At 40.9% G+C, this 26,967-nt stretch overlaps 2 protein-coding genes across 6 annotated transcripts in view; one reads left to right on the top strand and one right to left on the bottom strand.

The window, feature by feature from the left end:
• The window catches only part of ANKRD10 (ankyrin repeat domain 10), a 246,311-nt gene extending 240,499 nt beyond the window's left edge, over positions 1-5,812 (bottom strand). For 3 of the 5 annotated variants that reach the window (XR_010025453.1, XR_010025454.1, XM_063126146.1), the window contains exon 1: positions 5,567-5,803. Coding sequence is in view for 3 of the 5 variants with exons in the window: in XM_063126146.1 (XP_062982216.1) it covers positions 5,567-5,767 (201 nt within the window). In the remaining 2 variants the exon portion in view is untranslated. Of the gene's footprint in view, positions 1-5,566 lie in introns of all 5 variants that reach the window. The other 2 variants (XM_063126143.1, XM_063126147.1) reach the window with 2 other exon arrangements.
• The window catches only part of ING1 (inhibitor of growth family member 1), a 71,686-nt gene extending 58,246 nt beyond the window's left edge, over positions 1-13,440 (top strand). The window contains exon 3 of the transcript XR_010025455.1: positions 13,431-13,440. The gene's annotated coding sequence lies outside the window, so the exon portion shown is untranslated. The remainder of the gene's footprint in view (positions 1-13,430) is intronic.
• Positions 13,441-26,967: the final 13,527 nt, after the last annotated feature.

Below are 26,967 nucleotides of genomic sequence, written 5' to 3' on the forward strand. Positions count from 1 at the left end.
CGCGCACACACACACACAAAATTCTCTGAAGCTGTACATTATCTTGCACAAAAATATCCTAACTTCACATTTTGAGAAAAGCCTGGTCTTAAAAAACATTTCACTCATTCTATTTTTTTTAAAAAAAAATACTTCATAGGAGGTCTTTTTTCAGTGTTACCCAGAATTCTTCTGTTGGAAATTTTTCTGTTGGAAAATTTGAAAAAGAAAGAAAAAAAGGAAAAAATGGAAACATGTTTACTCCCCTCCCCCTGACATTTTCCAGGCCTTCTCTAGCTTTTTAATCCCCCTTGCACATGTGCAGAGAAGAGGACAAGGGGGAAATGCCTGTGTTGGAAACTCATGCAGGCCTATTCTTTTAAGGAAAATCATTTGTCATTACATCTGAACTGGGCCAATTTGTATCATGTGATTTGAAAGCTCACCACCTGAGACAAAATAGTTTTATGGTTTATTTTTGTTTAACTTTTTTATAAACTTGCTGGAGGAAAACGAGCATTCGAATTCTAAAGTCTTCCAAACCCTTTAGCGTACAGCTGTTGATCCTATTCAATTTCACTTTATACTTTACATTCATCTGTTGCCCACCTGTATTTGATTTGAGTAAGCCAATGATAGTCAGAGAAGGCATGATATCTCAGTCTGTACAGCCACAATTAGATACCAGAGTATTGTCTGCTGGACAACACTCATAGGTTGTGAACATATTACACTTACGGAATGTTATGTATCAACTAAATAGAACATCTGAGGAAATACAGCACAACAAATCTACCTAAAGAGCAAAATTCCTGTATGTGCAGATTATTTTGCTCATTAAAAAAATGGGAAATCTGTGCATATATGAGGATTTCAAGTGCTCACTGAAACTACAGATATTTTGTTGCCCATTTACCAATCATGTAGTTCTTAATATGAGAGCATCCAAAGGCTAGCCTAAGAACATAAGAAGAGCCTGCTGGATCAAACCAAGGGTCCACCAAATCCTGCACTGTTGCCAGCTGCCCACAGAGAATCCACAAGCAGGACCTGCATGCAATAGCATGCTCCTGACCATGTTCCCCAGCAACTGGTGTGCATAGGCATACTGCCTCCGATACTGGAGGTCGCATATAGCCTAACAGTCGTATTTGTTTGTTTGGGCTGTAGTCAAATTAATTCTTATTGCTTTAAAGCAGGGGTGAAGAATGTGCAGCCCTTCAGATTTCATTGGACAGCAACTCCCTCACCAGTGGCTATGCTGGAGTTGTAGTTCAATAAGATCTAGAAAGTCACACGTTCTCCACCCCTGCTTTAAAGGATGATTTGAGGATAGGAAAACTACAGAAGGAATACTGAAGATCATGATGAATAAATTATGGTCCATACCAAATATCAAATGCAAGCCTACCCAGTCAAATTTTAAGAAGTCTGGCTGTTTTTTTTAACAATGTATTAGTTTGATATGTTTTAATCAGTTTTATGTATTTTATAACATTTTTGTTTTTTATGTTGTTCCCCACCTCAATCCAGAGGGAGAGGCGGGTAAGAAATAAATAAAATTATTATTATTATTATTATTATTATTATTATTATAGTAATTGGCTGTTAAAACAGTTCTGCATTTTCATACATTTAATCTGCAGTGATATTTATAAATGTATGCTTTATAATGCGTTTACATTTGAACTACAGTTGTACACTGTTGACAGTGACAAAAGAAGTTTAAGTAAAGAACCAACCTTGTCTATTAAGTGTATTAAGTCTCTTCTGTCCTTTACCTAGATTTCCTGTACTTCTCCGCTACAACTATCAAATATTAGGTGCCTCTGGAAATAAATGATTAACTTTGTATTCAGTCCAGTGAAGTATAAAAATCCTGTTCTGACATTGCTCATATGATATTGTGCTTGTTGAAAGTCAAGATAGCATATTCTTATGATGATCCTGTATCACATTTACCTGACTGGCCTAAGGCTCTGAAACCTGACAACTGTCAAGTGTGTTGAGCATCTGTAACGGCAACTTGATAACTTCTACAAACCATCATTTGTGAATACTCAGAGATGGAAGCTTTGTATAAACTTGCTGTGCCTAGTAAAGTGAACACTTACTGAGGGGGGAGGGGGAGGGAGTCATTCAATCCAGATGATACAAATTCTCACTTATGTCGACTGTCTAATTGTGTGATCAACTGGATAACAGTATTTTCTGCTACATTTTGTCTCTCCCCCCCCCCCCCATATGTATATACTACCTTTCTTCCAAGGAACTAAGGTTAAGAGGTAGGTGACTGGCCTAAAGTCACTTAGTGAGCTTCATGGCTAACTTAAGATTTGAACCTAGGTATTTCCATTCCTAGCCTAATATTCCAACCACTAAGTGTTTTATATCATTTAGCCAATTCTAGGAAGTGAACCAATTCTATGTCCTCCATTATATCCTTTTTGACATGCTAGTCTCAATTACTTGCTTCAGCTAATGGGGAGTATAGAAATGAAATAAATAAACTTCTATTATGACATTCTAAATTTTGGCAGCCTGGTACTTCCAGATGTTTTGGACTACAACTCCCCCATTAGCCTGGCTAGATGGGGATGCTGTGAGCTGTAGTCCAATACACATGGAGGGTACCAGGGTGGAGAAATATGTATTATACAAAGTGAAGCAATGCAAAGATAATATGAATGATTAAAAACAGGACTTAGATTTTCATTTTAAGCAAAGTGACTTCTTCAGATTAAATCATGATTTAAATCAGCAAAATAACAGACTAATTTAAATCAACTTTCCCATTTGTACCTAAGGTATTTCCCAAAGAGATGAGATAAAATATTATGATTTCCACCTAAGTAGAGCCTTTGTGTCAGAGGTGAGCAAAAAGTAGATTTCCAGATGATTTCCACATTTAGCTTTGGAATGCAACTGACCAATTAATGAAGTTAACATGTTTGCTAATACAATCATGAAGAAACTCCTTGTACTGCTGGTCATATTGCCTAAAAGCACTTTATACTGTATATTTCCTCTGTCCTAATACTACCTTGGGATTTCATTTTTTTTGGCAAGGCTGAAGATGACAAAATGAAAGATGAGCAAACGTTACAGGAATAAAAGAAAGGAAACATGAGCAGCAATAGTTCTGGGGCAGAAACTTGGCAAGCCAAGTCAGTTTATAAAGCTGTTTGCACTTGCTTAACCTGACATAAGGATTTTAAAAACTCTTGACTGCCTGTGTGTATGGTGAGGAGGAGCATTTTATTAAAGTAAATCGAGCACCTAAAATTAATTCTTTATTATATTAAAGGTTCAATTAAATATAAACAGATTATTGCTCTGATCACAATTGGCCCACCAAATTTCAGTCTCCTTAATATAGAATTGTGATTATAGCTAATGAACCTTCTAAGTTAATCGAATGCTTAACAATATAATGATTCAGGCCACAATCCTGTATGTACTTACCTGGGAGTAAATCGCAATGAACTCATTGGGGCTTACTTCTGTCAACATGAGCAGGATTGAACCGTAAATGCAATACTAGTTTAATGAGAATATTCTTCCTTCCCTCTAGTGAATTTATGGCTGTTTTTATTCTGTGATTTTTTAAAAATTTTGTTTTAATATATTTATTTTATTATTGTTTTAATCAAGTTTTATTTATGATTGTAAGCCACCTTGAGCGCCGTTTTTCCTGGTAGAAAGGCAGGGTACAAAGCAAATAAATAAAGTTGGCATGCTTGGGATTCTTTGGGTGATTTTCTTTCACTGATCAGACACAGGACCATTTAATTTTAACCAGGTTACTGCATCATGCACCTTTCAATCATACACAGTCTCAATTTGAATAAGCTTAAAAATAAAACATGACACAACAATTATGCTTTAAGGAAAATATTTTCTGCCAACATAATGGGAACTGAAATACAATCGGAGAACTAAACTGTGTAAATGTTAAATATTAATTGAGTTTTAAGCCAATTTAAAGCTACCTGCAAGTCATCACATTGAGAGAGAAAAGATAGGTTCCACTTGATAAATGTTCAAGACAATATGGAGGACAACAATTTTCTCTTTACCACAACTTGAACAGAGTACAAAATCTGATAATTCTAAAGTAACAAGTGGATAAAATTATTATTTAGTTATTTATTTAGAATATTTATATACTGCTTCCCATTGAAAAATTTCGAAGCAGTGTACAAGGTAAAATGAAAATAAAAACAGAATAAAACAATTAAAACAAAATTTAAAAGAAGCAAAAACAGATATTCAAGGCTGCATATAAAATTATGACAGAGTACTAATTACTTAACCTTGATCCACTATCACAAAATAATTTCCCTGTATTGTTGCCAAAGACAGGGAAAGACCGCCTTGCAGTTTGAACACTGTTTCTTTCAGGACTAACAACTTTGTTGCCATAACAAATACATCAAAGTAAGTACAAACTGCCTACAGATATATACAAGAGCTCAAACGTGAAACAGATAGTTGGTTTAAGAGATCCAGGTGACAAACAAAAATCTTGCAGGAAAAGTTATGAGAATGAACTCAAGTTCACCTTCACCCACTACCAAGAATGAATAATAAAAACGGGAGGATTGAGAAGGAAAAAATAGCAGTAGGTAGGGCACAGTTCTTTCTACTCCCTACTGGTTAACACAGCACCTGCACATTTCAAAAAATTTCATTAAAATTCATGCGATCTATCATGCTGGATGGAAATTATGGAGTGCACCAGATTGGGGAAGGCTGGACTTAATAGAAAACGCACATGCCACTATATTTTCTCCCTACTAGTCCTCCCACTACAAAACAAGAAAATTCGGGAGAAAAGGGGGAAATTTAGGACGCTTTGGGATGAAGATTACAGGGGACATCCAAAAGCCATATACTGATATGCACTGGACTAAGCCCATCCACAGGCAAAGGCATCAGAGAATAGTTTCTATTATTTCTTCGAGGATACTCCAAGAATGAGCGGGTACAGCCTGGGATGTGTTCATCATTCTGAACCCATATTAAAAACGTAATACGGCCAACAACGTTGGCAAACCAACTATCAGGATTCTCGCCTAAATAACGACGGATGCTTAAAAACAAAGGAGCCCTTAAGGAACACAACCAGCGACACACCCACTCACTCTCTGTTTAACCTTTTGATGGTACCCGCTTATCTTTTTCAACGAGAGGGCCCCTCCCCTAAAACTTTCCCTGAGGAAGTTGCTCAAGGAAGATGACAGAGTGAACTGATGCTATATTTCGTGTATATTTGGTATTATATATGGAATGGCCGCCGCCGCCTCCTTCTCCCCCACCCAGACCCCTCCGGTGTGAACAAGGCGGGATGAACGCTCTAAGATGGCGGCTGCGGCGGCGCGCGAGCCCGCCCTCGCTGTCCACGAACGACTTGAGGCAGGGAGGGCTGAAACGCCACTTGAATACGACACGCGAGTTAAGCGGGCTGAAGCGGCTCGTGGCCCGCGGCCAATGAGATATGCCTCTCTGCCTTGTCGGTTTGCTTCCGCGCGCGGGAGGAGGGCTGGGCTGCTGCTGCTGCTCCCCCACCCCGCCTCAACGGTACCTTTCCGAAATGAGCGGCCCAATGGATGGGCGTCCACCCGTAGAAGGAGTCCTCGGCTGCCAGGTTTTCGCGGGACGCGTTCTGGAGAAGAGAGCATAAAACCGTCAAGTCCCCATCGCGGCAGGCGCGGTGTAGCGGGAAGCGCAGGTTCAGCAGCTCCTCGCTGGAAAAACCCGCCTCCGGGCCGGATCCCAGCGACATGGCGGCGGCAGCACCGAATGCCGTGAAACCGAGCGAAGAGTCAGACAGCTCGAGCGGGAACGGCGCTGTGAGGGGAACGGCCGTTTCCAAGCCGAGCTCTGGCCTCCCGACTGCCTCCACACCGCCTCAGCTGCCGAACACAAAGAAACCGAGGCGGGCCTGGCGGGACTCCACCCCCACAAGAGGCGGGGCGGGAGCGCGGCTGCTTTGGGCCGCCTGTGGATGAGAAGCTGGAGGCGGGGAGGGAAAGACGCCTGAGGAGGCGCTCGAGACGCCGCCCACGAAGGCAAGCCACGCTTGGGCCCCGGTCGCCCTTGGTTTTCACGAACCCGTTTCGGTGCGTATCCCCTCCCCTCTCCTCTCTTCTCCCAACCCCTGACGATTACAGCAGCCTTCTTCATTTTGGTGCCGTTCAGATGTGTTGGACTACAGCTCCTATCATTCCATGCTGGCTGGGGGTGATGGGAGTTGTACTACGATCCATTTGGAGGGCAGAGGGTTGGGGAAGGCTGAATTAGAGCGCGCGAGAGCGCTCAAGGCCTGTCTGTTTTCAAGTCACACGCTCAGACAGACCCATACGGTTTTACTCGGAAGTAACTCCCACTGTGTCCAATGGAGCGTACTTAGTAGCAAGTGTCTTTGGAACAACAGCTGAAGGCTTCCAGAGAAGTAGGCTTAGGATCTTCTGGCAGCTTAAAGACTTCATACATTTAATATGGCAGAAGCTTTCCAGGACCTAGAGTCCACTTCATCAGTTGCTTCCCTAAGGTTGCCACCCTATGAACACTTATTTGAGAGTAAGCCCATCTTGTCTACTCTGGAAGCTGCTTTCAAGTAAACATGCAAAGGATGGATGGGACTGCACAGCATATAAATAAGTGCAACTTCCTTCACTAGTGCTTTCTCCCAAGTAAATAGTGAACAAAATAGCCGTGAAGAAAAATCAGAAGCATGTTTTCTCATAAATAATATTTAACAGGATTTTCTAAGGAAGCAGATGAAAAAGGAGTTCAGTGGAGCATAATCCTGAGTAGAGGTACTTCCAGCTAATGGCTCCTAGCACTAACAATAAAAAATATTGTGCAGCTATTCTCTTTTCCTCCCTAATGGATTGTTTGTGCTAAGAAGAACAATGGAGGTAGCAGTGGGAAAACACAACAGGATTACAAGTGAAAGGCAACCTCTGCCCACCTCATAAAATTCCATGAATGAGACAGGGAAATTGCACAATAAAGGCCCAACTGGAAGCACCCTAAGTGTATTTACGTTTGCAGCCAACCTCTGCAAGCTTACACAGAACTGAGTAGAACTTACTTCTGAGTAATTACACCTAAGAAATTAAACATCCTCTTAATCCTAGATATGTAGGCTGCTGGTTGTAGCTTTCTGTTAAGGGGAAAGCACTCTGCACATGCTGAGATAATTTTTATTACAATTTTTATATCTTCTTGGCTTAGTGTTGAAAATAGATTATGGAAAACTATATAAATATGGAAAACATTTTGGGACATGTTGGCAAGCCTAGTACTTTAAGTCTGGGATATGCTCACCCCCAACTGTTTCATAACCCTTTCGGTAGAAATTATTCTCATGGACAGTGGAGGGGATATTTACCTCTTGGTTTTGATATTTCCCTTTCTGCTAAAAGAACATAGGCATCTGCAGATAGAACAACACATTGGAAACATTTCCCCCTATTTCACAAATTACATGTAACTATACCTTTGTTGTCTCATTAATAATTCTCACCATTTCTTGTACTCCTTTCAAATATTTACAGAGTAGGTGGAGTAGAGCAAGTGTTCACACAAGGAGGCTATTCATAAAGTCCAATAGTCCTAATTTGGCTTCATTCCTGTAAAGTTTGTAAGCCTATAGAATGACAACCCTAATAATAATAACATACAATGGCCAGTGTCAAAAGAGGTACTTTACATACATCTAAAGGCCTGGGCATGCCTGGTAGGTTTTTGTTTTGTTTTTAAACCATTTCCCCACTTTGAATAGCAGACCCACCATGCCATATCACAACCTGCTTTTGAAAGATACCGTTTTAAATGCAGTTTGCCTTTGGGCATGAAGCATTGCTGTTTGAGAAGCACAAGGCTAAAGCCTCCCTTGGTGTGTGTAACTAGGGCAGAAGCAGGATATAGCACTATGAAAGTAGTATGAAAGTGGTATGTGTTATGGGCCCCAACAGTTGTCAGTGCACTTCAATACCACTATAAAGCAGTAGTGTGGCTCCTGCCTAGCTGTGTGATTCTTTTGGATCTCAATCAATATTTTTAAAATTAAACATATAGTATTGATAATATTATGTTCTCGTTTGACTTGATGCTAAGCCCTAAAACCCTCCAGCCAAGTGATTGAAATTCTGTACTGCATATTAAAAATTGTACAGCTCATTTTTGGATTTTATATGTGGCTTGTTTTATTGTGTGCACAAGTTTTAAAGTTTGTATCTACTTGGACAAAAGCCAACATTCTCATAGTTTCACCAGCTGGGTCTTTCCATCAAGACACTCCAGATAAAATTGGAAAAGCTGGCAAGCCTATAGTAGTCACTGTTAATTTATAATGGAAAAGTTTCAACTGACTGATAGTCCTAGTACTGAGATTCGACTGACTTCAAAAAGGCCTGTAACTTTCCATTGGGAAATTCTGAAAGTTGGATTGGGTTAAATTTTTAGCCTTGCTTACAGCTAAACATTTGTTGTGTTGTTTTGTTGTTTTTGTTTTCAAAAAATGAGAATGAGAGAAAAAATCTCAGTGTATAATAGCAGGGAATCCTGTGCTCAGTTTCCAGGTCCTGCTTTCATAAGACTGTTCTGGAACATAGGAAAAGGCAAGAGTGCCTGTGAGTGACTCTGCCAATAAGTGAACACAGTACATTCATGTGCTAATATATGAGGAGGTTAGGAGTTCCAAGTATGGTGTGCAGGAAAATTTGAACACTGGGCTGTCATAGCTTAGAAATGCAACAACAAAGGTTTCACAGGCTTTGTCCCAGTGATAACTGACTCACATTTTATGCAGCAAAGCAAGTACATTTAATGTTTGTGTTTATAGTGCTAAAGACCATACAGTCTGAATGAAAATATGCATCTTTTGAATAAATGGGAACTCACAGTGGACACATGCAATGGAACTGTGGACTAATCACAGCTCGCTGGTGCAAGCCCACTACATGTTCATGAATATTTGGAGATGTACTTCTACCCTTCATATTTTACTGGGTCTAGCACTGCAAATAGTAGTATACATGTTGCAAGCCCTCTTGCAGAAGAAACTGTGACTTGCATTAAAAAAACTGAATCTCACCTACCTAAGGAAAGGTTTAAAAACAATATAGTTGTTGACATATAGTCTAGTCTTCTAGACCTACACATCAGTACAGAGGGATAAAGGAGAAGTGTTAGCAGACAATACAGACCAACAGTATCCATCATAGTAGTCAAGGCTACATGGAAACAGAAGTCTTGAAAAACTGGTCAAAGTGGAAACTCTGTATACAAAGGATAGGGCACAGAGCTCATACAGCTGTTCCTTCTGTTCTACTGGAAAGAGGTAAATGGGTGGGTAATCTGGCCAAGTCATAACACAGCAAATGCAACAGGAGTTGAAGAGCAAAGCTGTGTTATAGGAAAATTAGGGAAGCCTATGGCGTTAAAGCTTTCCACTATTACACACGGAACTACGCACTAAAGGAGAATTACAGGTATCATTTTTGACCATTGACACGAGTCTGGCAATATAGGTTAAGGGCTTGTCTAGCAGGTTAACAAGTTTGTGTTACCTTTTGGGATTGTTTTGCATACACATGAAAGTGTATGCAAATGACTGTTTCTAGCCAGAAGGAGATAGTTTCAAGTGTTAAGGATGCAGATTCACCATGCCTGATACTCTCAAGCTACAAGAGCATTAAGGAATTGCTGCTGATCCAAATGGACTAGTATATACTTGTAGCACAGTACAAGAAGTATCTCCATTACCACTTCCCCTTCCCTTTCTGGCTTAGTATTGCAGCATTAAATCAGCCATGAGAGGAGCTGCCATTAGATGCAGCCTTATTGTCTCCTGAATAGCCACACACATAGAACTCCATTCAACGAGCATTTTATTGAACGCTCATTACTGGGCACTCACGCATTTCTCGGCGGTCCCTCACATGACCTTCCACCCCTTTCTGGCCTTCCTTGCACCGCCAGAAAAACCAGAAAAAGTCCGGTTGCTGCTCTCTCCTGCTGTGTGTGGGAGAAGCAGCGTGATTACAACTCCTGACTGAATGGGCCTCGTGCTCCTTGTTTACTTCCTGTTTTCAAACAGGAAGTAACTGAGTGACAACGGAGAGGCGACGGTAGCCAGCATTTCTTCATAGGTGTAATGGAGCTTTCTAGGGTCATTTAGAGTTGCCAACTTTTTATCTGAATGATAGCTGTGTCTTTAAACTCAGTTTGACTTGTGGTAATTAGCAGATACTACCATTTTATGTAGTGAGGTTGGGTGGGGAATCATCTTCTAATTTCTGCATATTAAGCTACAGTTAAAGGTACAGTGACAGAGAACATTTAGAAAGTGCTACAAGAAATGGATTACCTTCTAGAGCAATAAAGCAGCATATTCCAGCCACCCCCTCTAGTAGTATGAAAACAGCAGTAATATTCAGCATGAAAACAGCAGAAATTCCCATTGACTTCCCTAATCTTAGCACTAGTCTGGGGAAGCCACTTTGAGAAAGTATGTTCATTCATATGAGGGTAGAGAGATGAGGGGCATGATAAAGAGGGATGAAAAAACTGAGACTAAAAACTCCATCACACCAGTGTTATAGTCTGCTGTCACAGTGAACTGCATGCAAAGGACTCAGATGATGCCGACAATGTCCTGTTGTGCTTGCTTTTCTCCCCCCCCCCCCCACGTTCCTTAGCGACGTATTTTGGTGCGCGGAAAGTCTGGTTCTTCCAGTAATGTGAAAGCACACCGCTCAAACTTCAACATGTATTTTCATCCATCGTTTTCAATCCAATGTTCTGTGGGCATGTTTTCAAGGGCGGTACTGCTGACAAAAGTGTGTTCAAGGGGCGGTATTGATGATGAAAGAGAGGGGTGTGCCTTTTCTCCAGCGGGTATTTTTAAATTCCAATTCAAATCCTTTCCTCCTCCTGCTTTCTGCTGCTTGGTTGAATGAAAGATTGGTCTCTTGTACTTTAGATCCTCCACCTTTGCTTCATGACTTGCTTTGGGGGGGATAGGGAAGAGAAAGGGGGATGCATTGGTAACATCAAAGAGGGGGGGAGTGAGTGAGGGTGTTCCTCAATTTCCTTCCCTAGGAGGTTGGGAGAGGCTACCTGGCATGCTCTCTGGGCTGGTTTCCCCACCAAGGTGATAAGCTGGACTGGGCTGGCTGCGTAGCTTCTCTCCCTTCCCCTCTCGGTTGGAAGTGCGTGACAAGGGGAACACTATGTAACCTCCAGTGGCAGGTGATAGCAGTTTTAGTTGATTATTCATTTAATCTATGGATTAAATTTGCATGTGGGTTATAAGCAGTCCCTCTGGAGCAAGAAGAGGTCCCATTGAATTCTATGTTCTTACTCCTGAGTAGGCATTTTCACCTTAAAAGAAATGTGGAAAATGCACCCTCCTTGCCAGCTTCTTAAATGGAACAAAATTCCATCCAAAACTTTTGCTTTGAAATGAATTTCCCATTGGATAATGCAGACTCATGATTAAGGCTGTTATTACAGGTATGTAATACAATTAACTGGTGGCTGCTGCTGTATTTCCATATTATCTTGAAGCATGCTTCAAGTGTTGTCTTAAGAGTGCCTCTACACTAAGGGAAATCATGTTGTTTCCCTGGAGCCGTTGTGCTTGCTGGTTCTTGGTGCGATTAATATGAGTCAATTACACTGGAGGGGAGGGGTGGCAAGGCGGAAGATCTTGCTGTTTCCCTGGGGGTCCTTTAAAGGTTTGAGTTGAGGGAACACCTCCCTCCCTAGCTGACATGTGTGCAAAGGAGGGGAGGGGAAGTCTTGTTTTCCTAGGTTAACTGGTGCTGAACTGCTTCCTCACAGCCCCCAGGAAAGCCAGGACTTACTTCTTAGTAGATGTAAGCCTCTGAGAACACTTACTTGGGAGTAAGCCCCATTGAACTTGAAGGGATGCTCTTGGTGGGGTGGGGGATTAGATCTTCCTCTCTTTGTTGCAGAGAGGCATTTTACCCTCTTCTCCCTTGATTGCAGACACAGGAAAGTCCTTCCTCAGCAAGTTTATAGTGCAACCCCAGCTCTACACACTGCTGATTTTGCACCATTAGGGTTTATTCCAGCTTTTCTTTGATCTATTTATAATGGAGTAAGGGAGGGGGGAGACATCCTGGCTCATGGCAATGTCGTCAAAAGGATTCGTGAACTTCCAGGAGTGACCAGCCACGAGCATGCTTTGCTCATGTGAAGAATTCGCTAATCAGCTATGAGCTGATTAGCGAATTCTGCCACCTAGTGACTGAAGATGGTATTGCATGCTTCAAACATGAACACATTTAAGTTAATTACAATTAATGCATTCTAAAAGCAAAATAACCCTGAGACGCACATCCTTGGGTCTCCTTAGTATGTGTGGCACATTTCAGGTGTTTAGGTTAAATGATCTTTGCAATATGGCACAGACATTCTCTTTTATTATTTAGAAGTTTTATACGCCACCTTTTCGGGAAACCATCCCAAGACAGTGTGCTAAATTTCAAAATACAATAAAATGATGGTGATGATGATAAAACAATACAATCAGAATTAACAATTAAAACCAAACAACATCTTATTCAGAATGGCATCTATGTTCTGACCCAGGCAGACTTTCTCTTTCCTGTTCCTAACCTTTGCTGGTGTATATTTTGATGTTTTGTGTGAAAGTGCTGTGCACTTATTCTGTTGATATATGTCTGGAAAAATAACACAACAAAAAAATATAAAAATTTTATCAAGCAGTAATGTTAACAGCAATGACCCAGTGGTTTGGAGATAAAAAGGACCATTGGGCAACAGATCTCCCATAGAATTTCTAAGTGTGCTTAAAACCAAGGTTTAAGTAAGATACGTGTGTGTTTTAAACAGTAGTCAGAGATTTGAGCTGTCCCTTCCCGTCAATACTGAGCTTTGGCAGACCAAGTCAACAATGAATCATACTCTTCAAGTTTGCTTCAGCTGTCCAAGCTTGCTGGCAGTCTATGCAAGCCAGGTTGGTTCCTGTAAATATTTTCAAAGCATTTCTTCATGTAACTCAGCAGTAGAGTTTGCCTTGCCTTTTTATTACAGAAAAGAACTATTCACTAGACATGACTTTATTAATGTTTTAATATATAAAGCTTGCTTATTGTCTAGTAACCTAATTTTAGCTACCTCTGCACTCTCCTTTTGCCAGTTGATTTCACTTCTAGCTCTCATACTGAATAATCTTGGGCCCAGAAGTCTCATTTTATATTTGTAATTGTAGTACTACTTAGGGAGAAGCTAGGAAAAAGTCCCTACTGGGCTGCTAACAATTAACATGGTTACTCCTTCAGAATGTTTTCCCACCATCCTCTTCCAATCTCCTATACTAAACCTCTTGAAGTTATTTTTCTTATTGCTGCTTGATGAGAGTGTTTTCTTGAGGCCCAGCTAAGGATACAGCTGGGATAAAAAGTCTCATTCCAACTCCAAAATAAGTATTTGTAACACTAAAGCAAAACTGTTTCTTCTTTTTAGTGTATGATTCATGGCATTGTAGCGTACTTTCTTTTCTATGCTGAAAAGTGCATTACAGTGATTAATAATAGAAATGATGTGATACTGAAATGGATTCCTCGTGCCATATGAAGTCAGGTTAACCTAAGGGACACAGTCCTCTGCTTTGGGTGGCCACTTAGAAAGTGCCACTGAAAAAAAGAGGAAATGCATCAACAAAAAAGAGGGCAAAATATTTTGCAAAAAAATATGCATATGTTAATTTATATGTAAAGTTACACATTTAGAAATAATTACTATAATTCAGAAATAGAATAATCTCACAATAGTTGGGAAGACTGACCTGATGACCTGTGTGCTTGTTTAGGTCCTAACTGTTGATGGGCAACTTTGAGGCCTTCTTATTGTTTCTTTATTTTTAAACCAATCTTGGACTGGACAGCCCTTCAAATAAAGGACTGACTTCTGACAGACTTTCAAATAGCAAACAATCCTCTCTAAAGTAGGACATATGGGCCTTAGCTAGACCTAAGGATCCCAGGCAAATGGAGTGGTCATCCCTGCCTGCTCCCAGTATTTCCTGTGTGTCATTTGGATGTACTGGGATGATCCCGGGACAATCCTGGGATATAGGCCTGTTCTAGCCATGGCCTTAGTCACCCTACTTCTGCTACATCTAGAAAAAGCATTGTGTTGTATCTTCACCTCCTAATATGAATGTTCCTTTTCAAGGTTCCATCCAGCCGCCCATGTCCTCTAGGATACTCCATTCTAACCATCCCCTCCCTGCTGGTTTTCCATTCCCTCCGTCCCACCCTAACCCCAGACACTCAACATTCCATGGCTACTGAGCTTGCACAATCTATTCAGGGGTTGGGATGTCCAGAGTTGTATCATCATCATCATCATCCTTCTGCAAACCTTGGGATTCCCTGAGCATGCTCACAAGTTCCTCTTGTTTTTTTTTATTATTATTATTAGTGCTCTTTTGGCTACATAGCTGTCAGCAGTCACTGAGTTTGCTGTTAGAGGGAGTGATTCTGTTAATAAAAAAATCTCTTATGTCATTTCAGCTGGTATTTTATTTAAGTGCACAGCTGTTGTCTTGTGGCTCAGCTAGTCAGTATTTTGTGATTCATATTACCCTTGCATGCTGTTGTCTGCGATGAATGAGATAGCTTAAGCAGAGTGCTTGAATTTGGCTGTTAATTATACCTCATTAAAAGTTAAACATAGACTGGGTTTGCATGACACAGCCCATCCATAGGTAACTAGCTACAATGGGTTGTCATGTCACCCGAACCCAGACTACTTCTTGCAAGGTTGGCTTATTTTGGGGCTGCAACTAACATGTTAGCAGTTGGTTGACTCTCCTATTTCTTTACAAGACCTTTAAAATTGCCTATTAATCGAACCAAAGGGTTTATAGGTAAACTACAACCCATTACCTTTTTAATAAAATTCACAACTTGTGTCCAGAATCTATTAAGCTCCTTACAATTCCACCAAATGTGGACAAAATCAGCACCATCAAATCCACATCTCCAACAACTTGCAAGTTTCAATTTATAAATTTTTTGTAATGTCTTAGGAGCCAGGTACCAAAAATAGATAATTTTATAGAAATTATCTTTTGCAGCTACATCCATATATATTTTATAATTATAAATACACAATTAATTCCATTGTTTTTCTGCAATTGTTATTTGAAATTTACTTTTCCACTTAAGTTTAGCCTAATTTTTATAATTTGATAAGTTCAGAAGGATATTGTAAATTTTTGATAGCATTCCTTTTTGCTGTTCTTTTTGGAAAAGTACATTTTCAAATTCGGTTCATGGTCTAAATATATCTGTAGTTCTAGACAATTTATTAAGGCAATTCCTAGTCTGAAAAGAAAATCAAAAACAGAAGTCATCATTTTGTCTGTAAATATTCTCAAAATCTGTTATTTTACCATTCTTAAAAAAAAACAAAAAAAAACCAGAAATCCTCTCAAAATCAGATTGTTGCCATCTCAAAATATTACAGTATAAGTCTTGCATTATCAAATTGTGGTAATAAATAAATACAGATCTTAAAGGACAGATTCCAGGTACAAGTTGTTTTCTTAATTTTACCCAAGCCATCATTATTGCCATTTGGATAACATTAGAATAATTTCTCTGTTAATTTTGTCTGCCCCAAATATATTCTGTGAGTGGTGTTCTGTTGCCAATGGTCCTTTTTATCTCCAAACCACTGGGTCATTGCTGTTAACATTACTGCTTGATAATATTTTTATATTTTTTTGTTGTGTTATTTTAAATGTAACCCTAGGAATTTTTGCTTGCCAGATAAATTGGTTTATCCTGTCATTAACTCTTCCCTTTGTTGATACCTTTTTCTTTTTAAGAACGTTGCTTTATTAATACATATTCCTCTAATATAAGCCTTGAAGGTTTCCCATATTATTATTAAATCCATGCCCTCAGTTCTCTTAATCTTAAAAAAAAAAATGTTTTTTTAACTCCTCTTTAATTTCTTTATTCTGTAATATCAAATTGTTTAATCTCCAATTCTCAAGTCCTTTCTTCTCCTTATATTTCCACACATATCCTACTGATGCATGATTAGCATAGAACATAGGTTCATGTTTTTGACAAATTTCTTTGAGAATGTTAACTAATCTAAAAATATAATCAATCTGCAAGGATGTTTGTGTTTGTTGGAAAAGAATAGCCTTGATGCATTAGACAAATAAACATGGGTTTTCCTCAGCAAATGAGAGAATTGGAAATAATTCTTGAAGAAGAGAGGGTTTTTTTCTCACAACCCATGTTGCTCACAGAGGAAAAGTTTGACTCCCCTTTGCTTGGCATCTGATTAAAGTTTGGTTACCTAATAAGAAGGCATGATGCATCCTGACAGATGCATACGTATAGGGAGTCAGAATGCATATAAGCATATCGAAAAGCATATGTATAGATATGAATGTTAAAACAGCATTTAGGCTGAACCTCTGTATGCAACAACAACGATAAACTCCAACTACATATGCTAATCTGCTCAGCGTTGCAATGATTTCTATGTTATCACTCAAAACTGTTTTGCGAATGGCAACTGTTAGGGTAATTATCACTGTCTGTACTTTTGGCATGTCAGTTCCCTCTGACCTCCCTCCTCCCCCGCTGCATTATGTGTGTATATGAAAGCTTTATCACACCAGGGTTGTACTGTGCAATCACTGCGAATTGCTTTCAAAGGACTCCAAAGTTTTCCAGTTTATAATCTGCTTTTATTGTGAAGTACTCCCATGCATCCTGCATTAATTGCGCTTCTTAACCAAAAGAAGTGCAATATTTTGCTACTAGTTTCCGAGCGTATCATTTGTTTCCGAGAGGCCACTGGGGTGCAGGAGCAGCATTTGAAGAAAAAATAAACAAATGCTTACATCTGCGTAAGCTTTAAAGATGAAGACATCAAAATTGGCACAGTAATAGATATTAAGGAGAGCTTTAAGCATACCAAATTTGAATCGGCTTGGGTCATCCGTTGATTTTTAATGATTTTTTTACATTTCCCCCCTTAAACCCATTTCCTGGAATGCAAAGGATCTAGCCGCCTTGTAGCAACAACAACAACGGTGACAGCTTAGAGCTGTAGGGAATAATTCAAGGGAAACAGGTACGTAGGATGAAGTTCTAAATCTACCAATTTGAGGTTAGCACTTCATGCATCTGAATAACAACAACAACACAAGTTTATATTGAGCTCTATAAATCTTTAAGGTGCCACAAGACTCTTGTTTGTTTTTTGCTGCAACAGACTAACAGTTACCCTTCTAGATACACATGCAAAATCAAAAAGCTGGCCCTAACCCAGTTTACTTTTTAAAGCCCTTCTGTAGACTATGTTGGGTTCATTTTTGGCAGATAGTAAGTTTACTTCACAGAACTGTAGAAGTACTAATTTAAAAAGCCATATACTTTTTGTCCTCTGGCAGGACAGAATGAATTCAAGGACATTTTTTGTTACCTGGATTCATCTGCAGGGTGTTTAAAAAAAAAATTCCTCTTACATGATGGAATATGCATGAAAACATTCTGTATAATCCAGCCAATATTAGGTACTTTTAAATCCCATTGATTTCAGTGAGAAAGAATTAAGTGTGTATATATAGCCTCTAACAATTTTGTTTTCAGAGTCTAATTGAAATGCATGCAACTGTGATCCAGTTGCACAACACGGCGGGGTTAACCTTGTTTAATTAACCCACAATTAGCTGTAGTGTGTACAAGGTGCATGTGGCCGCCATTTTGAATATGCAACCTCTGATTGGGAGAATTGGGGTTGTGGTGTATCATGTAAACCCGGCCATTGTAGGTTAATCAACTCACAGCCCACACTTAACCCTCAATTAGCATTTGGGTTAATTAGCCCATGATAAGCCATTAGCCGTGTTCGGATGATATATTAGGCAACGGAGGAGGGAATAACACACCGTGCATTATTTTGCTAGTACTTCCCACATGACATGTTGTTCCCCCCCCCCCCCGTTGCGTGGCTGAAAGTCCTGGCATCCTTCTCAGCTGCTGGTGCTTCTCCCTGCTGTATCCCATCAGCCATTACAAGTTCTGCTGGCTGTACAGGAGAAGCCGGGGTGTTTTGGGCCGCTCCTGCCTGAGAACTCTATGGGCAATGGAATAGTGCACTGGACAGGGGTAAGGAGCCCTCCACATGACATTTTAATCAATTGATTATTTGATAAGCAATGGAGCAGCCCATTGTTTTTCTGCATTGTTTAAATAAATAATGTACTGACAGTTGTGTGTCCCTCCGACGACACAATAATCAACTCAATGGATAGTTGCCTCATCCCCCTCCATTGATTATCCACGAGGAGGCCCACCCTATCTCCCCCAGCTATGGTTGGGATGCAGCCAGTAGCTCTCTGCAGTGTTGCCAACCTGCTCAGGCAGCACCCTGCACCTTGGCAGGCTCCATGACGGACAATCAGGCAAAATGGAGCTAAAGCCATAACTTCCCATTGAACACAGTGAGGCATGCTTTTTTGAATAAGCATGCTTACATAGGATTGCACTGCATGTCATATAAGCCATTCAATGAAGTTTTGGCAGCTATGTGAAATCTTGTTTCCTATCTAGTTTTCCCTTGATCTTTTTCAGAAGTTCTGTTCTTTCTTGCCCTTTCCTAGTCACCAGACACCAATGGAAGACTAAACAATGGGAAAGGGTGGGAGGTCTTCTTTTAAAAACACTCAGGACACTGTTACTTCATGGTATGTATTTCATATAAAATAATTTCTGATCATTCAGCAAGGCAAAGAAATGCTACAACATTCCTGCTGCAGCCTTTCTATTCCCAGTAAACAATGTAGGCGTACAATGCTATTGACAAGCACATCCGTATTTTATTTTGGAAATTTGACAGGCTGCTGCACGGAGGAGGATTGGGTGAACTTCCGTTCAGCTGAGCACATCCTGTGCAAACTAAATGCTTCAGTGAAGAGTGTGTTTTACAGGAAATACTCTTCATTTAATACCTGCTGAAAATTTTAAGTCCACAAATTATTATTTTTCTTTTTAAAGTAAAGCTACAAGAGAATGTTTTCTCCAACCCAACTTCTCAAGGAAAAAGCTGTTAGCTCTGTTGTAGAGGCTTATTTATTTATTTATTTATTTTATTTATCATACTTATACCCCGCTCCTCAGCCAAAAAAGGCTCTCAGAGCGGCTTACACTTAGGAAAAAAAGACGGTCCCTGCCCTCAGGCTTACAATCTAATAAAGACATGACACACAAGGAAAAGGAGTCAAGGAGGGAGGGAGGGAGGAGAGAGAAAGAAAGAGAGAGAGAGAGAGAGTCCAGCAGGAGCAGGCCCCGATGTTATTTCTGCCTGCTCCTGTCCCCTCGGTCCTTCTTCTTCCCCACAGGGCCAAGATGGCAGTTTGCCCTGTGGGGGGGGGGGAAGAGTCCAGCAGGAGCAGGCCCCGATGTTACTTCTGCCTGCTCCTGTCCCCTCGGTCCTTCTTCTTCCCCACAGGGCCAAGATGGCAGTTTGCCCTGTGTGTGTGGGGGAAGAGTCCAGCAGGAGCAGGCCCCGATGTTACTTCTGCCTGCTCCTGTCCCCTCGGTCCTTCTTCTTCCCCACAGGGCCAAGATGGCAGTTTGCCCTGTGTGTGTGTGGGGGGGGGAAGAGTCCAGCAGGAGCAGGCCCCGATGTTACTTCTGCCTGCTCCTGTCCGCTCGGTCCTTCTTCTTCCCCACAGGGCCAAGATGGCAGTTTGCCCTGTGGGGGGGGGGGGAAGAGTCCAGCAGGAGCAGGCCCCGATGTTACTTCTGCCTGCTCCTGTCCCCTCAGTCCTTCCACATGCTTACACTGTCACAGGGCATGTAATTCTCCAGAGGTTCATAAATCCTAACCAATTGTTCATCTAGCAGAACTGTATAAAAAGCAGTTGCTGATTAAAGTTCTTTTTTATTTGTGTTTGGGCACAATCTTACAGTATGCATGTTTAGACATAGATAAATCCTACAACTCCCAGAATCCCCCAGGCAGCCATCCTGGATGGGGGATACTGGGAGTTGTAAGACTTCTGTCTAAGCATATATAGGTTGCACTGTGCGTGGTGTAAATTTTTGCTGATTGATTTTTTCTAGAACAGATGGATCTATACATTGTAATCTAGCTTTTTAAATAGTCTTTATATTTGATTTTTCAAAGGCATATGAGAAAGGAAAATGTGGTTCAGTAGTGGAATAGCCCAGTACTGTTGACACTGACTGGCAGGGATTCAGGCAGGAGTTTTTTTTCCAGCCCTACCTGGAGATGTCAGGGATTGAACCTGGGACCATCTGTATTCCAAGCAGAAACTATAGCACAGGGCTACGGCCCTTCCCAAAGGTCATGATGTCACACGCAAGCTGGGTATCTTTGTTAAAGTCAATGTAAGTTGAATGAAGGATTCACATTCACTCAAAAGTGTGGTGAATGTGCACATAAACAGGGAATTGTCTTCAAGTGATATTGGAGAATGTGCACAAAGCTGCAGGAGCTATACTAGAGTGACCAGATTTAGAAGAGGGCAGGGCACCTGCAGCTTTAACTGTTGTGATGAAGAGGAAATATCACCAGGTTCTCCATATATACAAATGACACCTGCTGAAATTCCTTTTTCGGTACAACTGATAAAGATACAGGAGCTCTGTCCACCTTTTCATATGGTCACCCTAGATAGATACAATTTACTACATTAGGCGGAACTGCACTATGTATACTCAGCCACTGATGCAGAAGGTAAAATAGATGAATATGTGGTCAAACAGAAGCGAAAGGTAAAAAGAAAGAATATGTAAACTTCACAGGATGTATTCTGGAGAGAAAAGTCCTCACGCTTGATGGTGCTGTGCTTTTTCTTGGCCTCAGCCCCTTTTGCCTTGCCCTCCCTGCCTCACCCCACCCACCACTGGGATGGGGGCCCCAAGACCTCCAAAAGTGAATTTATCCCTCAGGTTGTAAGAGGTTCCCCACCCTTGATCTAGCCCAATATTGTTCATACAGTCTCGCAGTAGCCCTACAGGGTCCTATGATGTGCTTTTGCATATCATCACATGCAGCTTGATCTATTTAACTAGAGTTGCCAGGGATTGAACTTGAGACCTTTTGCCTGTAAAGCAAAAGGGATGTGTGATCCTCCAGATATTGTTCAGCTGCAGTTCCCATCTTCCCTTCCTATTGGCTTTGGCTAATGGGATTTGCAGTCCAACAACATCTGAGGGGCCACATCTTCCCCACTCCTGTTGTAAAGCATGTGCTCCACCACTGAGCTATGTTCCTACTCCTTGCATGACATAATATTTCCCTGCTCAGTGTGAGCTCAGTCGGAAGCAACAAGTAAGGGAAGTATCTTGAAATGGTTTCGTATGTCCCACATCTTTGCTCCAAGGAAAACACATGTATTCTATTTCTGACATGTGTTCATAATACATACGTATTTAGGCATGGCTGCAACTCTCAAGGGTGGACCCTGCTTTCAGAAGTAATTCTGAAAAATAGCTTAAGTGTACCGACTATCTATGAAGCTGAAGTTTTTAGCAGCTCTTAAAATGTCAAAACAAGTCTGGAAAGCCAATTTGGCCTAATTTTGGAATGGACATCTCATTAGAGCTGTAGAACCCGTTTGCAGTTAAAGCTGGGGGATAATTTATGGATCAACACTTGAAAATCTGAAGTAATGAACATATATTTTAGCTAAAGAAAACAACACTGCTTTTAATGTAAAATCTACATGATTGGCAGAAGAAGATACTCCTAATTTATTCCAGCATGAGAGAGATGCAATTTAGGAATGTTTGATTAATAGTATAATTCTAAGAAAAAATAATGTAGTATTATTGCTCAGGTTAGAAATAATCGATTACACAGATATAAAGAAATTGCATTTGGAAATAACAAATTTACTGCTAAAACAGCCTGAATTTATCCTTTCCTGCTGTAAAATGTGCTAATTCTTGCATAGTGCCAAACTTCAATGAGGAATAGTTTCAGATCTAATGTAAGATTTCTGTATCCTTCCTTTTTTGTATGACATAGTTGTTTATTTCCATTAAGTTTTTCCATATACAATTAGAGTTCAGAGATGCATCTCTATCCCCCGTGATGAACAGCCAGTTCCAACACCGCATGAAGTTTTTGTAGCCAAATGGAATGGCAACTGATAGATGACAACTGAGGGAGGGAGGAGCCCAATGGAGTTGGTCCTTCAAGAGATTCCATGAATTGATATATTTGTCATCACTACAGGTCATAACAAACTATGAAACTGCAAGAGAATAATGAATAAAATCATACAGGAATGGGATCAGCAACAAAATGTTGCAGGGATGAATGCTGCTGTCCAGATTCCAGATACTCCATTCCATTTCCCTCCTCTAGTTTTTCTGTTTTTCTCCCCAGCACTCACTCAGTATTCTATGGGTCCTCACTGGCCAGTTTGAAGTTTCCCTTTCCCAGGGTTCCCCTCCCATTAAAGACTTGTTGTATTTTTGCAAAGCTGAGGGCTCTCCCGGGTCTACTGATCCCTCCCTCTTTGTGCAACGCTGGTGTAAAGGAAGCACGACCCAGCCAGGCTGGCCTTTCCACTGGATTTTGCACAGATCCCCAGAACAAACGCACACAGCTCCCGATTGGGAGGTTTAGAACCAATTTTTATTATAGGATAAGTGGTAGGTTACATGGGATTAGCATACTAAAACTATAAAAACATGCATATATATAAGAACCCAGAAGAAGCAAGCAAGAAACTAAGTTACAAGTCATACATCACCCAACTTTGAAGCCAGCCCACTCAGACCAACCCCTCTTCCCAAGAATAGCCTTTATAGTTTCTTTTCCCGCTCCTTCCCCCCTCCCTTCAGCTCTCCATATGAAGCTCTTTTCACACCTCCGCCAGAGATGTTAATTTCTCTCAAGGCCGGCCTTGCCCCAAGCAGTTCCTGGATGTGCCAGTACGCCCCCATGCAGCTGGCCGCTTATCACTCAGTTCCTAGGAGCCATAAAATTTAACATATTAAAAACCAAACCATTCCCAGTATTATTCCACTTAACCCTTACAGCTGGTACCTTTTTTGGCTATGTAAACAATGGTTACATGAACAACCTGAAGATTAGAAGTAAGTGGAAAGATAAAAACAATACATAAAAACAGTAAAACATCACAGTGAGCATAATTTATTATACCAATGCTGCAATGGTTATGGGACACAAACATGAAGTAGCTGGCATGGTGTTACAATGGCTTGGTTCAGACAATACGCTAAACCAGTGGTTCCCAAAGTGGGCGGTACCGCCCCCTTGGGGGTGGTGGGATTGCATAGGGGGTCGCTAAGAGGCAAGGGGGCGGCAGGGGGTCGCTAAGAGGCAAGAGGGCGGCAGGGGGGTGCTTGAGGTGTTCTTTTCCAAGAAGCGCTTCTCCAGAAGGTCTTAAAACCCAGGGACATTTTTATGGGAGAAGGTAATTTGGTCCCAAGCCAGGAAGAATCCACACATGTATTAATACCATTTAAGAAGAGTCCTTTTAACGGTGAATTGAAATGTTTCACAAGCACCAAAACGCTAATGAAGAGACATACGCTGCTTGGTGTGCCCTGCTACGCTGGCTGCAAAACAGAGGCGTTCGCTCTCTTTTCCCTCCCTCCCTCAGCAAGCCTGCGGCGGGTGCTTCCCATTTAAAGGGGCAAATTGAACTACAAAATGACATTGAGCTGAAGCCAAAGTTTAAGAAATCGTACCAGGAGTTTTGGTTACAGAAGGAAATTTCTGATCGCTATCCTGCACTATGGAGACTGGTTCAGAAGCTCCTGGTTGCATTTCCAACATCATATTTGGTGGAATGTAGTTTTAGTGTGGTCTGCCTACTTCTCTCCAAGCAAAGAAATCAACTCCAGATTACTAAACGTGGTAATTTAAGACTCATGTTAAGTGACTTTAAACCAGACATTGGGAAACTGGTATCACTTCATGAAGCGCATCCATCACATTAAGAATTTACAGAATAGTGAGGTACTCTACCCTAGTTACTAAATGTGATATCTAATATTCTTTCTAAATGACTATCAGACTTTGAAAAGATGATATCACTAGATCAAGTTCATCAATTATGTTTAATTGAATAAACTAAAAAATATAATTGGGTTTTGAATAAATATTCAATTAATTGTTACTGTTTTGAATTTTATTGTTATTACCTTCCTTAGTGGGTCGTTGAAAACCGCTATTCTGAATAATGATTTTTATAGTGTAGGGTAGAGGGCACTGGGCATGAGTTTGTGGAACCAAGCTGCGCTAAACCATGCTGCTTAACCACAAAATGGTTAACGGAATGCATTCCATTAACCATTTTGTGGTTAAGCAGCATGGTTTAGCGTGTTTTCTGAACCAGGCCATTGTATGTGCTGCTTCACCCAATGGATTCCCATGTGGTAAAGTGACCACATAGTTCCACTTTTAGGCAGCTACTGTACTACTAAATTAAGGTATGATTGCAGCTTTTATGTTTTCAGTTGAGGTGTACTGGAGCCAGTCATAATACGAGTTTGCTTTACAGGAAAGGTTTTTCTTCATCTCTGCTTTTTCTACCAGTCAACATTGATGGGGGAAAATCTCAAGAGATTCTGCTCCAAAGCAATAGTGAAGCCTAAAAAGTCTTTCTTTTCCTTTAAGGCTTAAAGCAGGTCAGAATGCTAAAGAAATGCAAAATAAAGAAACTCAAAATAACTCCCAAATGTGTAACATTGTTACATATAAATATGCATACAAAAAGTGCCCCCAAACCAAGTTTCTAACTTAAAACCCCCCAAAAACCAATTAAAATGTTTCCCCATCTCAATTATTCCCTATCATAAACAGCCCTGTACTGTTATACATACTCTCTCATGATCACTTCTCATGCTACAATTAAAATGTGTACACTTAAGTTTCAGGCATTTTACAGATGCATGTAAAATTAAAGTATGCACTTGACAAACCTGCACTTTCCTGAAGAAGGTATCTGTGCCAAGAAGTCAAGATCAGCTTGCCACTTTGTGATGGATTAATTGCTCCCCAAATGCAAATATTTAAGGTTGCAATCCCATGCGCACACTTGATTGGGAATATTTATTGAGTTAAATAATACTTGCTTTGGAGTAAATATGCATAGGAGTGTGCTGTATAGTCACTTAAGGATAGATCGCCTTACACTTTATGGAAGGTAAATAGAAGTTTTGAAAGACGTATATGCATGACTGGGATCCTTGGCTAACTTTGGCACTTCTAATGCATATATTGGTCTTTTCAATCCGCTTACACCTCTTTTAGTACATGCGCATCTCCATCACATGAATTTATTTAAAGCATTTTTATTCTGCTCTTCAGCCACAAAGGCTCCTAAGAGAGCTTTGGGTATTGGGCTGTATAGAAATGTAATAAATAAATAAATTAGCAACATACAGAAGATCAATAGAATAGCTGAACTTAGTCCCTGCTCTTACCATTGAACACCACCAAAAAGAGATAGGAAGGAGGGAAGAAAGCATGGAAACTTAGTCATGGCTTCTTAAAGTTACAAAGTTGTTATAATGACCAGCTCGAATGGAAATGGTCGAGAGAGAAGAAGCTAATTGGAATTGGTCTCACATCTGAACGGATGGAGTAGGCTCTGCTATCATCATCAATTTATTTGCATGCCACTTTGCCAAGATAAAACCATGCTCGGTGGCTTACAGCAGCACAGAAAAAAAAAGTTTACATAATGAAATGCAGCAAAAAATTTTTTTTAGAAAAGTAACAATTACAAATCATAACAAAAATTTTAAAGCCCTACAAATAGGCTAAACATCTACATTAACAAATATATGGAAAGATTAAACAATCCACTAAGATTAAATAATCATACTAAAGCCTAACAAAAGAGACACACAAAAATGCACACAACCTAATAGGAAAAATGCTACATCTTATGCATCCAGATGGGTTCTTGTTTAGTGTTTGTGGCTTACTCTAAACAAGAACCCATCTGGACGGCCTTTAGGTGGTGGTGGTGGTGGCAACAGCACCAGTCTTTGTAGCTGGTGTCAATCAAGGCCCTGCCCTCTCAAGCCAGGTGGAAATGAGTCAGGTAGAGGAACAGGGACCAGCTCCAGCAGCAAGGTGGTATAGCTACTAATAGATTATAGTTGTGGGAGAGAAGCCACATGGAGCTGATGTCTCAGCAGAACCCATGCAATTAGTCCAGCACATTAAAAATGTAACATGTGAAGCAGCCATAAGAATATTCATGGCTGTGGGAAATCATGAGGGATCTATGGCAGAAGTGGACAGAAAGTAGGTCTGGATCTATTGTTTGCAGTAGATCGGCAAGGTTCTCTGACTTCCATTTCTTAAAAATAATAGCAGCAACAAAATTATTCCCACCCTAGAATCATGGAATAGTAGAGTTGGAAGGGGCCTATGAGGCAATTGAGTCCAACAGGAATCCACCCTAAAGCATCTCTGACAGATGGTTGTCCAGCTGCCTCTTGAATGCCTCTAGTGTGGGAGAGTCCACAACCTCCCTAGGTAACTGGTTCCATTGTCGTACTTCTCTAACAGTGAGGAAGTTTTTCCTGATGTCCAGCCAGCAGGGCCAGACTATTTTGCACCCTAGGCAGGCGCGCCGTACTGAAGCCGCCCCCCGCCCCGCCCCGCCCCGCCCCGTGCCTGCCAGGACGCTGGGGTTGGGGGGGTGGGGTGGCGGCTTCAGAATGGCGCATCTGGGCGCGACGTACTGAAGCCGCCCCCCGCGCCCACTCCTGGCTTCGAAGTCAGGATGCTGAGGTTGGGGGCGGGATGGCAGCTTCAGAATGGTACACCCGGGCGCGCCGTTCTGAAGCTGCCACCCCACCCCCCAACCCCAGCGTCCTGGCTTTGAAGCCAGGAGTGGGAGCTGGCTTTGAA

This window comes from Elgaria multicarinata, chromosome 5 (genome assembly GCF_023053635.1).
Source record: "Elgaria multicarinata webbii isolate HBS135686 ecotype San Diego chromosome 5, rElgMul1.1.pri, whole genome shotgun sequence".
NCBI lineage: Eukaryota > Metazoa > Chordata > Lepidosauria > Squamata > Anguidae > Elgaria > Elgaria multicarinata.